We start from the raw sequence: 13,137 nt of genomic DNA on the forward strand, positions 1-13,137 counted from the left end.
AGAAACGAGGTTGGTAAAGGTTGTCTGCGGGGGTTTCCCTCACCGTATGGTGTAAGCCGGAGATGTCAATGGAGATGCGTTTAGATGCCGGTCCTTCTGCACAGCCACACACACGGACTCAGAGTCGTGGATTCCAGATCATCTAGAGACATGTTCTCCGCCGTGATGTTGCATTTAATTCTTCTCTGTGTGTGGGCTTGCGTGCTTCTCGAACAGGAAAAAGGGAAGCAAGTGCGTGTGTGTCTTTATTATTGTCCCCTCCTTCAGCTCTGTTGCCATTGGTTATGGCTGCGGGCGCCCTACCATGTCTCGGAATGTCCACCAGTGTTTGCGTTGTTGGTTACGTTTGGTTCTCGGCGCTGTTGTGGGTGATGTGGATGCTGTTGTCAGTGTTCTGAGGAAGCGGATGAGACAGAAAAGAAAACAATGCAAACATGAGAAGAGAGGCCATCACAATGTCCCTTGTAGTCTGTTCGGGGTTACTTCGTTGCCTTATCTAAGGTGCAGTAGGGGGTGCACACGTGTGTGTATGCGAGTGCAATGTTGTGTGAGCTCACACGTCGTTGAACCCACAGTGCCGACAGGACGACATCGAGCCATTGTGTGTGTGTGTGTGTGTGTGTGTGTGTGTGTGCGTGCATGTGAGGTGCGCGTCTCTCAGCGCGTGATAGAGGAAAAAAAAGAAAGTGTACTGAGTGAAGGCGGTGGAGTGGGCAGTTGCCTCGCGTGTTTTTTTTTCATTGGCACACGGCTCATCAGCAACGTGTGTGTGGGAGCCACCATGCCACCCCCTTGCTTAGATCCACTTCCTCGAGTAGCGGTTTTGTGTGTTTGTCGTTCAGCGCAGTCTGTCATGGGCTTTTTGTGCGCGTTCTCGTCTCTTTCTACCTTTTTCCAGCAACGTGAGAGACGAGGGGCGCAAACACACACACATACACACGCATGCGCATAGACACTTCATCACTCTGAACCATTTCTCTCGTCCTTACTACTCTTCATTTCATTGTTGTGGCTTGTCTTACCGAGGAGCGTAGCACCTGGTAATTGTCCCTCCTCTCTTCCCCTTTCCTTACTTCCCCTGATACGGTGGGAATTTCAGGGTGCCTAGCAGGAACCTTTTTGTTGACCTGATCTTGTCTTTTCCTCCGCCGCGTCACATCCTTTCTCGGCCCAGTGCTGTATGAACTAGGAGGCGTGCACGTGCCTGCATCACATTACTCTGGCAGTTTTCCGCCTCCATGTTTGAGTACATCACCGCGCTTTTCATTCACAAGGTGTGACTTCCTCGGGTGCGTGTATGTAGCTATGCTGCGCAGAGCCCTGTACAACGGTGCTCGTCACCACGGCGGAAAGTTAGCGCCTCTCTTTCTTCTTCTGGGGATCGCGATGCTTTGCCTTCTTCCAGTGCTGCGCACGCGGAAAATCTACGTCGATGAAAATGCAGTGAATCAAATGCACCCATCAACCAACGCTGGCTCTGTGACGGCACATCTCGACCCCACGGTGCGCTGGCCAGAGCGGCTGGTGCGGGGGCGGCGTTCTCCCGGGTCCGAGATTGCGGCTGTATATGTGAACGCAGATTATCCAGCCTCCGTTTCGCTCGCCAACGCATTGATTGAGGTGATTCGCCACAGGAAGAATCTCGCCTGTGACGTGCAGTTCTACTTTGTGAATAGCAGCGAGGAGTGGCCAGTGCCGCAGGCGTACACCCGCGCCGCACTTGTGCTGAATATTTCCACCCTGTACAACCGTCACATCTGCATCGACACCCTCGGGGGCAATGGCATCCAGCCCAACCAGGACTACACCAACACCGCTGTTCAACTTGCGACTTCGAATCAGTTTCTGCCTAGTTACCTCTGCCAGAGGCCGCATCGCCCCACGGACAATGTTGGCGCCGAGCTTTGGCACTACTGGGCTTACCTCGAGGCGTCGCTGCAGCTCCCGACTCACCCGCAGCCGTGGCACAAGATTCCGACTCACAGTATCAACACCATCGCCATCTCCTCCGACCCACTTTTTACAGTGCGTTCGACGTTTCCGAGTCCGCAGGTGCCAGATGCGTTCGCCACCATGGTACTGCAGATCATTGTGTCCCTCAACAATCTGGAGGAAAAGTTCCACCACTCCACCTTTGTGTGGCTGCCCGTGAGTCCGTTGCGCTACGTCGAGTACGATCACGCGCAGTTCTGCATAATGCTGTTTGTCGCTTCCATATTCTCTACGGCGTACTCCGAGTATCAGCAGCGTGGCGCCAGCATTACGCCGCTGTTCGTGGTGCTGCTACTTACACCCGTTGCGGCCGCAGCTGCATTTCAGGTTGCTGGCTGGGGAGCAGTGGTGATAGCCTCGGCCGCGTTTTCGCTGCTCTTCCGGGTTTTCATGACTCATACCAAAAGCGGCATGTGGCTTAGCTTCAACGCCATTGCGCTGTGCCTTCTGATCATCCTGCAGCCGGCGTGCGGGTTGTTGGCCGGGGCGGCCGCTGCGATCCAGGTTTTCTTCACCCATAGTGTCCTCCAGAACCGCCTTGCCTTGGCTGTCGGCGCTGCGGTGTCGGCGCTTCTCGCTTACTACTTCATTTACTACCTCCGCTTACCACTCTTTGGTGTGGCCGGCATCAGCGAGTTGTTCGTTAGCTTTGTTATTTACCCCAACGCGGTATGGATTGGCAGTCGGTTCCTGTGCTCGCTATAGTAAGACCCACTGCTTCTGCACTCTGTCTGCGTGCGCGGCACCACTGCCATCACCGAGCACAACACACTAAGAAATGGAGGTAAGTGACACCAGCAATCGATCAGTATTGCTACAGCGCCCAAGCGCTTGCGAGTAAGCGAGGAGTGCCACACGGCTGATAATAAACGAAAGGTCAGTCTTCTTTCATTTCTTTATCCATCGTTTCGGCCGTGGAGCGTCTCACATGCGTACAGAAGCGCCTGCGTCTTTAGTGAAGCTCCTCTGCTGCCTCTTTCTTGCCCAATGCCTATTTGGGAGGATCGTTATGCACGTCTCTCGTTTTTCCTCTCTTGTCAAGAGTTGCCTGTTTTGCCTCCATGGACCGGCGATTGCATTGACGTACGCTTGCCTTCTCTGCATAACTCTCCTCTCTTCCATTTCTCGTGCACATTTCCGTCTTCCACTCCCCCCACACGCCCCCTGTCTCTCCCTCCACTCATTTATCAAATGACCCCACACTTGACAAAAAAAAAATGGCAGTTTTTCTGCGAAGCAACATGGCGAAGCGTACGGTGAAGATGGGCGTGATGGGTCGCTACGGCACCCGTTACGGCGCGAACCCACGTAAGCGCGCGAAGAAACTTGAGGTATCCCAGCATGCCAAGCACTTCTGCTCTTTCTGTGGTAAGTTTGCGTTCCGCCGGAAGGCTGTCGGCATCTGGCGTTGCGATGGCTGCAGCAAGACGGTTGCTGGTGGTGCCTACACCCTGAGCACACCTAACAACAGCACCGTCCGTTCCACAGTCCGCCGTCTGCGTGAGCTGGCCAAGATTTAACGCCGTAGACCACTGTTCATGTCTTCGTTCTCCCCCTTTTTCCGGTGTTCCTTTTTCTTTCAGTTCTTCCCTTCCGAAACAATAAAAACAGAGACAATACGTAGAAGAAGTATGAACAGCCACTGTCGCCGTCTGCGCATTACACCCCCCAACAGCACAGCGTATGCGCTACCAAAGGTCACTTCATGCGGGGGAGGACGCGACGAGGAACGAAAAAGGATGGAGAAAAGTTCTGAACCCACATAACACCCACACATAGGCATATGAACATAGGCCTAGGTGGTCCGCTGCTGGCTTCTTTTTCTCCGCCAAGAGTGTTTGGCGCGTGTCTACCTTTTGTGTGTGTGTGGGTGGTTCGACAATACATGTATGCCGTTATGCATCTGTGTATGACACAGATATGCAACCATCTTCCTGCTATTGTTTCTTTTTCCATCTCTGTGTTGGTTGTTTTCTCTCTCATACTCCACCATAGTTTTTCTCTTTCCACTCTGTAACGCTCTCTGTCTCCGTGTCCCCGCTTGTGCTAACTGCCGCTGTGCCTAGTCCCAACAGACGGAGGTATTTTTTTCTGCTCGAGTTGTCGTGTTTCTCCTCTTGGTTGTGTATTCTGTGTCCATTAGCTTCTCCTCTCCGTGAGTCCCACGTGTGCTGCGCCTCGCTACACGTGTGCGTCTCATACACCTGCACCTCTCACCTACACACTAACCGCTTACCCTCGCACACTCTCTCCGCCTTTCCTCTTCGTTGCACTTGTACAAGTGATTCAATCATGTTCACCTCTAAGTCTGAGTACGACCGCGGCGTGAACACCTTCAGCCCAGAGGGTCGAATTTTCCAGATCGAGTACGCCGTGGAGGCCATCAAGCTCGGTAGTACCAGCCTCGGAATCCGCACGCCAGAGGGCGTCGTTCTTGCCGCGGAGAAACGCGTGCCATCGAACTTGGTCATATCGTCCAGCATGAGCAAGATCATGGAGATTGACAGCCACATCGCAGCTGTCATGAGTGGCATGGTTGCCGATGCGCGCATCCTTGTCGAGCACGCCCGCGTGGAGTCGCAGAACCACCGCTTCACCTACAACGAGCCCATGCACGTGGAATCCTGCACACTAGCGACATGCGACCTGTCGATTCAGTTTGGTGAGAGCGGTGGCAAGCGCAAGCTCATGTCGCGCCCATTTGGCGTGTCGCTGCTTATAGCCGGTGTAGACGAAAAGGGCCCGCAGCTGTGGCAAACAGACCCTAGCGGTACGTACACGCGCTACGACGCCCAGGCCATTGGTGGCGGTGCCGAAGCGGCACAAAGTGTCTTCACGGAGCTCTACCATCGAAACATGACGCTGGAGGAGGGCGAGACGCTCGCGGTGGACATTCTGAGGCAGGTGATGGAGGAGCATCTATCGCCAGAGAACATAGAGGTGGCCGTGGTGCGGGCCGACGACGGTAAGGTGCACATGTACGCTCCCGCAGAGATCAAGGCAATCATGAGTCGCCTGCCAGAGTAAGGAATGGAAGACGGCCGACGGATCATGCGGGTGTGGTAGTGGGTGATTGCCCTCCCCCCTGATGAAGGGTGGGCTGTACTGAAAATGGGGAGGTGGAGTATGGTGCTGAATATTGTGTACACTCTTTCCAAGGTCGATGTGCAACCAAGTAGGGGGGCCTGTGCTACAATTTCAAGGCTATTCCACTTCTCAACTCCTACCCCCATCAGTACCATCTCATCACCCCATCTTTATGCACCTCTTCGGCGTTTTCGTCCTCTTCCACTACCCCCTTATTCCCTCTATTGCGGTGGAAGTACACAACTACGGGCTACTGCTCCATGTGCATGCGTGCAGGAGCGGTTACATATGTGATGTCGCGCTATTTGTACGCCCCGTTTCACTTCTCTTCTTCTATATTATGTCCCTTGTCTGGTTCTCTCTCTTTTGTTTTCTCGTTCATCTTGTGTTGTTTTCCACGCACACTCTGTGCATGGGTGTGTCTGTGTATTGGTCTCTCTCTCTCTCTGTGTGTGCAACCTCCTCCTTTTATGCGTGTGTCTTTCTTTCGCACGCAGCCATTGGATTGGTCATGACATTTGTTGAATGGAAGAATAGAAGAAGCAAAGGCGGAATCGAAAAGGGAATATTTGCCGTCACGACTGCTTCAGTGCGCAGCGTGAAACCTACGCACAATTTACGTGCAGCTCACAGCAGAAGATGCGACTCTGCCGGCAGGGGAGAAGAGACGTGCATGGCTACGTTCAGCGGCACTGAGTGTGTTGTACTTGCGCTGCTTCTTTTCGCCTCTCTTAGAAGAGAGAAGAGTTGGGCTGACTGAACGCACCCGGAATACGCTGCGGTGAGCAAGGTAGGACTCACCTCCTCGCCAGAGTCAATGCACCGCCCTTCACGTAGTCCATATTACTGCCTTATGCGGGGAATTGTCAGGCATTGCGTGGGCTCGTGATGTAGTCAGCACATGTTGTAGCACTTTCACGAGGGACCATTCGCCAAGTCGTTTGTTTTCTCATCTCCCTCTCCGTCTCTCACCTTTTTGGTCTGTTCGGTGTTGCCATGCTATTCCCCTGTCCATCTTCTACTCATTTGACTGTAGTTTGCTGACGTGCTTCATCTTGTTCTTCAGCCTTTCTTTTATCTACCAGCACCACACATCTTCACACACTTGCCAGCACGCATATCCCACTTTTTCCTCTATTCCGGAAAAAAGGGGGATCACCCCTCTCTCTGTATTGCCTTTGTACGTGCACTTGTGTTACTGCTAAGTGTCTCTCTCTTCTGTTCTCTTACTGCACTGCATTTCTACCGCTCCTGCCTTTGTCACTACTCCCCACCCAACTCTCCCGGCAGTGGCGTCGGCTCTTCGACCATTCCTTCAGCTTGAAAAATTTGAAAAACGCGCAAAGACAGTAACAGCATGGCGACGGCAGTACCGGCACAGTCTCAGGGGGCTCTTCCAGAGCTCCTGCCGGAGCCGGAGCAACCGTCTGCGTCGGAGATGGACGCCGATGCGACGGTTCAGTCTGCTATTCGCTTCTTGCAAGACCCACGCGTGCGACGCTCGCCAATTGAGTCGCAGATTCGTTTCCTCAAGGGCAAAAGCGTGTCAGATGGACAGATCAAGTACGCATTCGCCAAGGTAGGAAGAGCAGTGACGACGGAGAAGATTGCCTCTGTTCGTGCCTCGCCCGCCAACACAGCACCACCCACTGCCACGGCGACGGTAGGTGCCACTCCTCTTTCTCCACAGCTCGAGACGGCGCGGCAAAACGCCCCAGTGACTATGGGGCCGGGACTGCAGTACACCCAAACACTGTTTCCTTACTCGCCTCTACCACCGCAGGTGGAGAGACAGAAGAGGACGGTGGACTGGCGCGACGTCGTGATTGGCGCCGGCGCCGCCATGCTTGCCGGACTTTCCGGGTACAAGCTCTTCAACCGCTACTCCCCTTACGAGTTTCGTCGCAAATCGGAGAAGAAGTCGCGGCTGTATCGCGGCTCCTGCTCACGGCACCGTCCCGCCAACAATGCGTCTTCGGAGAGCGAAATTGATGCGTTGTCAACGTCGCAGCGCGGGCGTGCACCTCCGCTGCCGCCGTCACCACCGGTGGCTGCCCCTGCTGAGTCGATTGTGCCGGCCACCCCACCACCCGACCTCACCGAGGTGAAAAAGTTGCTGGCAGAACTGAATGAGACCAAAGAGGCGCTGACCAATGAGCGTAAGAAGTGCGCCGACCTCGCTGTGAACGCGGCAAAGATTCGTGCGGACAAGCAGCAGCTGAGTAGGGCCAACGATCGCCTCACGCAGCAGATTGACGAGCTCAAGAAGGATATAGAAAGGTTGGAGAAGGGCACAGCCGCCAGCGAGGCGACGCAGATGGCAGGGGAGAGCTTAGTGGCGGCTGAGTCCACGTCTACATCGACGTACTTCCCATCGGTGACAGCGGAGGGTGAGCAGGCGCGAAAGTCACCAGCGGTGACGCCGGTGCCGAGCGTATCCGCGCCGAATCCGAATGCCGTGCCCGGTCTACCCGTTTTGCCATCAACCGAGTCCCCAACAGTAGTCACTGCCGCTCCTGCCATTCTGGGCCTTAACGCAGAGGTGACTCCGGTTTCACCCACGTCCGTCGCTGCTGTCGCACCGACGCCTGAGCCATTTCCAGCGGCCGTTGCGGCAGCTGCCTCCTCTGCGGATGCCGCAGTTCCCGGTGCTTCTGGTACGGAGGTGGCCGAGCGGCTCCTCCCCACCAGCAGCGCAGATCCGCCGAAGGCACGTGAGGATACTCCGGTGTCTGCGAGCTAAGCCGGCTGTGCGTCTGCAGGATTGCCTATGACAAGGCCCTCTGCCCAAGCCTTCAATCCCCCTGCAAGAAGTGCGTATGAGTATGTGCTTGTGTGCGCACGACGCACCACATCCCTTTGCCGCCACGACAGAATGGACGGGGTCTGGAGAAGGTACGCGGAGGGTAGGGTGGAAAGCGAGACTACCACCGTTAAAGAACACCTCACCACATACAAGTCCTACTCTGAAAGCAAACACACAAAATCCTCCGTCCCTCTCTGTAACTCGACAACTGTAACGTTATGATGAAGGGCATGCTAATGAGCACAGTGCCGAGATCTGCGCGGCAGGAGCGCTGCGTGGCTTAGAATTCTTTTTCTCGCAGCCCATATGTGCTTCCCCACTTGCACAGTGACATGAGCGTTCAAGGTGGCCATCACCAAAGTCTTACGCCCACACGTCCCCTCTGCGCGCCGTCCTGACGACCATAAGAGAGTACAGTGAACGATCGTGCAGCGATGTGCTTGCCAGAACTTCAGAGGACACTCTGAATCCTACCGAACGTGTCTTACTGTTCTTCAGCAGCCTCGCTTTCCGTTTCCATGTTCCCCCTCCTAATCTCTGTTGCTCTTCTTTTATTTTGTGAACCGTGAGAGGTGACCTGCCCCCTCTCCCCATACACAAGCATACCAGCGGTGAGGTTGCTCTTCTACCTCACCGTCACCCACATCCTTTGTAATGGACTCAGTCGACACGGCGAGGTTTCCGCTATCCGCGGGAGAGGAGTTGCTTGGCGTTGCTATCAAGCGTTTTACTTTACCAGACTCCACTTCCTCCGATGGCGATGGTGTGGCCGCACCTCATCCAGCTAGCCAGCCTCGATTCGGGAGCGGTGGCAACATGGACCTCTCCGGTTTGCTGGATGACAGCGGCGACTCGCACAATCAGTCATCGTGCATGAGGTCGCCACAGATCGTCGTTCCCGCGAATGCTGAAAACGTGTCACCGCTGACTAGCAGCGCACGTCTCATTGTGGATGTGCTAAGCAGCGGTACTGCCGACGTGGCGACCAAGCAGCGAGGACTGCAACTGCGGCGTTTCTCCGTAGTGGACAGCAGCACAAGCGAACAGAGTTCTGTGTCTCATGAGTTGTCTCGCTCGCCGTCCTCTGCTGCTTCGGCGCCTCGCCGACGCCGCGGTGACAAGCATCGACTTCCCGAAGAGCTGCTCACTCACGCGCCTGCGGACTTCACAGGAACAGAAATACCTTCTCCACACTGTTCCACCACTGGCGAGGACGCGGCGGCGCTTTCCCCAGAAAAGTTGGACGACGCGAAGGGAACCGGAGACTCTTCCAGGCTGCTGCTGCCTCAGTCTCACAGTCATGTTGCACTGGTCTCGAGGCCGTCTGTCGGCAGTCTTGCTCCTACTGCTGTCGTGGCGACCGTCACAGAGTCACCACCCCCCTCTGTGATGTTGCAACCGTTGCCGCATCCTGAGACACACAAACACTCCGCCCGCAGGCACAGTGCTGCAGCAGTGTGTCAAGCTTCTACTCCGCGGCCAAAGGAATCGAGACTAGCACCAGCAGCCGCGGAGGTTCAGCAGCAGCAGTCGAAGCGACAGTTGGAGGATGGAAACCTGAAAGGCCCATTACCAAGCAGGAGTTACACGTCGGTGCCTCAGTGGACGCGCCATATGAAGAAGAGGGACGGGTTGTACGTTACGCGCGCCCGTATGACCAACCCTACGGCCCTTTATGACAGAGGCATCAAGGAGCTTCAAAGAATCTCAGCCAAGCGGGAGGCGATGCGTGCGAAGTTGGAAGAGGCTGAGCTGGCGGAGGCGACGTTTCACCCCTCTATCTCCCCTCGTGTCAGCGCGCTCAAGCGCAGCGGGGACATTGCCGGTGTTGACCGTGACTCCTCCGCTCAACTGCGGTACCGCCTCCATCTGCTAGAGCTGCCGGATGGGTTGGCGGATGCGTCGCATCGCTACACCCCTCGCCTTTCACACACATCAGAGATGATCGTGCGGGCGTGCCGCGAGCGCGGCGGTGCTGAGTTGCCTCCAGAAGAGCGACTGTACCGCGACTACTTCTACCGGCAACAGACAATCGATGAGGCGCGGCTGGTGACGCCACCACCGACGGTGGTGCGCAGCAAGCGTGACATCGATGTGCACATCGCGGAACTCTACGCGTTCGAGGAGCAGCGGCAGCACGCAATCACGGCGGCTCGTGAGGCACTCTTGTCAGCTTCCGCGGGGGTGCACCCTCGTGTCTACGTGGATCCTCGAGCGTTGGTGGAGCGCCTGACAAAGAACCGTTCTCTGTCACAGCGACGCACCGCCGCAGCTCAGCTGGAGAAGGATCAGTGGCCCTTCCAGCCTCAGACAAGCGCAAACGCCAGGATGCTGGCGCATCAAGCCCGCCTGCGTGGTCTTCACCGGTGGGTGCGCTACTTCTGCGGCTCTGACATTCTTTCGCTACCTGTGCTCTCTACGTTTCAGGGACAAGCCGCCCACGAGGCAGCGAGGCTGTACGCCCTGCTGTGGCAGCACAGTCCCGCCAAAACCGAGTGGAGCGCCAAGGAACTCGCTGAAGCCTTTTTGGATGGCGTGAAGGACAACCCCTTTGTTGCGGAGCTGTGGCGTCGTCGTCCCCCTGTGGGCGAGGCGTCCGTGACATTGAGCGAGCTGACGTACCGTCCTTGCCTCAACCCCAAGAGCGCCATCATCGTAGAGAAGATGGAGGCGGAGCACCGCTGCGGTCCGGCTCATGACCGCCTGTTCCTTGACGCAAGGGCTAAGCAGCTATCCCAAAGGCAGCAGGAGCTGGAGGAGGAGCAGGCCGAACTCGAGAGCAAGCAGCGCGAGCAACAGCGACGGCAGCGACGGCAAGCTGCCTGGCACGCACAGGAGGCGCACCGGCTTGAGGTGTATTTGGCGGAAAAAGCAAAAGAGAGCTGCAAAAACGCTACTGCCGAAGCGACCGCAGCACATGAGCGGCCACATCCTCGTACCGCCACCTCCTCTCGCCGACTTTTTCTGCCCTCATCGTCTCCTCAGCGTCACAGAGGTGATTCTGCCAGCAAGCTCTCGTCTTCGTCACCAAGGCCATCCCCAGTTACCGAAACTAATACTGTTATTCTCGTACCACGCTCTCCTACACCGTCGATGCTAGGGACTCCATCTGCCCCGCCGTCAGAAGTCGCGCGCATGAGAAGCAACAAGACCGGCGGCCCTACGAAGGCCACGAACAGCGGCGGGCATAGCAGTGCCAGCCACCCCAGGTATCCTTCTCCTCTTTTCCAACCGACGACAACTTCAGTGCAGGCCGTTCCATCGCCACCGCGCTCGGCGAGCAATATTCTTCTAAGCGTCGAGACCTGGCCCGAGGCCGAAAAGCATAAACTAGATAGAGCAGCAGAGGCCCTTCGCGATCTTCTCACGGACCCGACACGCCCCTGCGGGGCATCTCAGCAGGCATCAGCTGCCTCATCGCAGCGCTCCCCCCCGGCTGCAACCCGCATCCCCCCTTGCGACATGAAACTCCCCCACAACAGTCGGGACAAGCTACCTGCGCGCACCCTTGATGTCGTGCTCGAGTGCGCGCGACTGCGTGATCCCCGGACACTCCCTTCCGGCGAAAGAGAGCGACTAGACAGGGCCCAAAAGCGGCAACTGCGGGAGCTTGGACGCCTCCTCTACAGCCGCTACAAATCAAACATATACAGCACAAATAGCGCGTGAGAGAACGCGGAAGAAGGGGATAGTAGAAAGTGCATTACGGGAGGGGGGAATAGAAGAGTGGTCACTGAAGCGCGCGTACACCCGCACATGCGCCAACCCCACTTTCTCTTACGATAGATCTGTAGCTCATTACCTCTACATGCTCCGTGCGTGCCTTGTTTCTGGTTTGCTTCGCTGTTCTGCACGCGTAGAGGGGCTTCATCATCAGATCACACTTGCAGTTCTCTGTCGCACGCTGCAAAGAACAAAACGACAGAGAGGCCTTGCAGTTGACGAAGCGAAGAGAGGGACGGCACGCAGTTACAGGCGAAGGACCAGAAGCCTCACTTGGTTTCCCCTGCGCAAGCACTCGTGCATGTATATGGCACATGATCCGTGTGGACTCCTTTCGTAGATTTTACTTTCCCTTCTGTCATCTCGCTCTGCATCTCTACCAACTCGGCACCGCAGAGCATTTTGTCCTCTACTTCGCCGTTTATTCCCCTCTTCGTCCCTTTCCCCATCCTCCCTCTATCCACTGCATCGGCGACACAGGTGGGGCAAATTGGATAAGCCACTAGCGACATCTACCAGCGGCAACAAACATATACATAAGCAGCAAATTCTTGCATTGGGTGCTATTCGACACTATTCAGCGACGACGTACTTGCCTTTGTGTTCCGCCGGCGAAGATGTCGAGCGTCCGAGACACTATTGTGACGCGCATTCAGGAGGCATTTCAGCCGGTGGAGCTGGAGGTGACGGAGGTAAGTGCCGACGAGGCCAAGTACAGCGTGAGCATCGTCGCTGCGGCGTTTGCAGGCGTGTCGCTGATTGAGCGCCATCGCAAGGTGAACAATCTCTTTGCCGAGGAGCTTCGGTCTGGCACCATTCACGCCTTGAGCATATCTGCTAAGCCCCCACCGACGTAAGCGCCTCTCAGGAGTATGAGCTGCAGTTTTTTTTCCTCTGGATCTTTTCTCCTGCCTGGAATGAATGCACAGAGAGGGGGAGGCCCCCCCCCCCCCACACACACCCAGGCACCTCCACATGCATACATATTCACAGGCGCGGAAAGCCCCGCCCTTACGCAGGAAAGCAATGATACCCAGACCGTGGTAGGTTGATGTGGACGGTAGGATGGAGGCAGCGTCTCTTTGCGTGGTGTGCACACTCCCGTTGCACATATTTCGTTTATCTCCTTGGCCTCGTGTTGCGCATCGCATCAACTACTGCTACGCACCGCTGCGCCGCGTCTCTGCCCCCTTTTTACTTTCACTTTGAGAGACGCCGCCTTTGGCCCCCACGTGTGCCCCAGCACCGACGCAGGCCGAGCCTACACCTCGTCAGCCAACTCCAGTGCCACACCCACTTTCCTCCCCTTTGCCTTGTCTCCGCCGGCCTCGAAAAAAAAAACTTCGACTTTCCGCAACTCTCTGCTAAACAAACTCACACGTTTTTCTGCACGGCGCTGTTCTCGTGCCCCACGTACCCACCCGCACATTCTCCCACCGCCCACTCCACCCCGCCCAGTAACCACCACTCCCCAACCCCCAACCCCCTCCACCACACATCCCCTTTTCTTTCGCTCTTCGCGGCTCCAG

General features: G+C 56.2%; 6 protein-coding genes across 6 annotated transcripts; all 6 read left to right on the forward strand.

The window, feature by feature from the left end:
* Positions 1 to 1,305: 1,305 nt before the first annotated feature.
* GAA1 (GPI transamidase component GAA1, putative) lies at positions 1,306 to 2,697 on the forward strand (the record flags this gene model as incomplete). The annotated part of the gene is made up of 1 exon (XM_010700694.1): positions 1,306 to 2,697. One exon carries the CDS (start codon positions 1,306 to 1,308, stop codon positions 2,695 to 2,697), a length of 1,392 nt encoding a protein of 463 aa, XP_010698996.1.
* Positions 2,698 to 3,209: 512 nt separating this feature from the next.
* On the forward strand, positions 3,210 to 3,512 carry LPMP_212130 (60S ribosomal protein L37a, putative; the record flags this gene model as incomplete). The annotated part of the gene is made up of 1 exon (XM_010700695.1): positions 3,210 to 3,512. The coding sequence occupies one exon, from the start codon at positions 3,210 to 3,212 to the stop codon at positions 3,510 to 3,512; it is 303 nt and encodes a 100-aa protein (XP_010698997.1).
* Positions 3,513 to 4,284: 772 nt separating this feature from the next.
* Positions 4,285 to 5,019, forward strand: LPMP_212140 (20S proteasome subunit alpha 5, putative; the record flags this gene model as incomplete). Its single annotated transcript, XM_010700696.1, has 1 exon — positions 4,285 to 5,019. The coding sequence occupies one exon, from the start codon at positions 4,285 to 4,287 to the stop codon at positions 5,017 to 5,019; it is 735 nt and encodes a 244-aa protein (XP_010698998.1).
* A 1,417-nt stretch (positions 5,020 to 6,436) lies between these two features.
* On the forward strand, positions 6,437 to 7,822 carry PEX14 (peroxin 14, putative; the record flags this gene model as incomplete). The annotated part of the gene is made up of 1 exon (XM_010700697.1): positions 6,437 to 7,822. The coding sequence occupies one exon, from the start codon at positions 6,437 to 6,439 to the stop codon at positions 7,820 to 7,822; it is 1,386 nt and encodes a 461-aa protein (XP_010698999.1).
* A 1,677-nt stretch (positions 7,823 to 9,499) lies between these two features.
* Positions 9,500 to 11,554, forward strand: LPMP_212160 (hypothetical protein; the record flags this gene model as incomplete). The annotated part of the gene is made up of 1 exon (XM_010700698.1): positions 9,500 to 11,554. One exon carries the CDS (start codon positions 9,500 to 9,502, stop codon positions 11,552 to 11,554), a length of 2,055 nt encoding a protein of 684 aa, XP_010699000.1.
* A 671-nt stretch (positions 11,555 to 12,225) lies between these two features.
* On the forward strand, positions 12,226 to 12,465 carry LPMP_212170 (hypothetical protein; the record flags this gene model as incomplete). Its single annotated transcript, XM_010700699.1, has 1 exon — positions 12,226 to 12,465. The coding sequence occupies one exon, from the start codon at positions 12,226 to 12,228 to the stop codon at positions 12,463 to 12,465; it is 240 nt and encodes a 79-aa protein (XP_010699001.1).
* Between the last annotated feature and the right edge of the window lie 672 nt (positions 12,466 to 13,137).

This window comes from Leishmania panamensis, assembly GCF_000755165.1.
Source record: "Leishmania panamensis strain MHOM/PA/94/PSC-1 chromosome 21 sequence".
In the NCBI taxonomy this organism is placed as follows: domain Eukaryota; phylum Euglenozoa; class Kinetoplastea; order Trypanosomatida; family Trypanosomatidae; genus Leishmania; species Leishmania panamensis.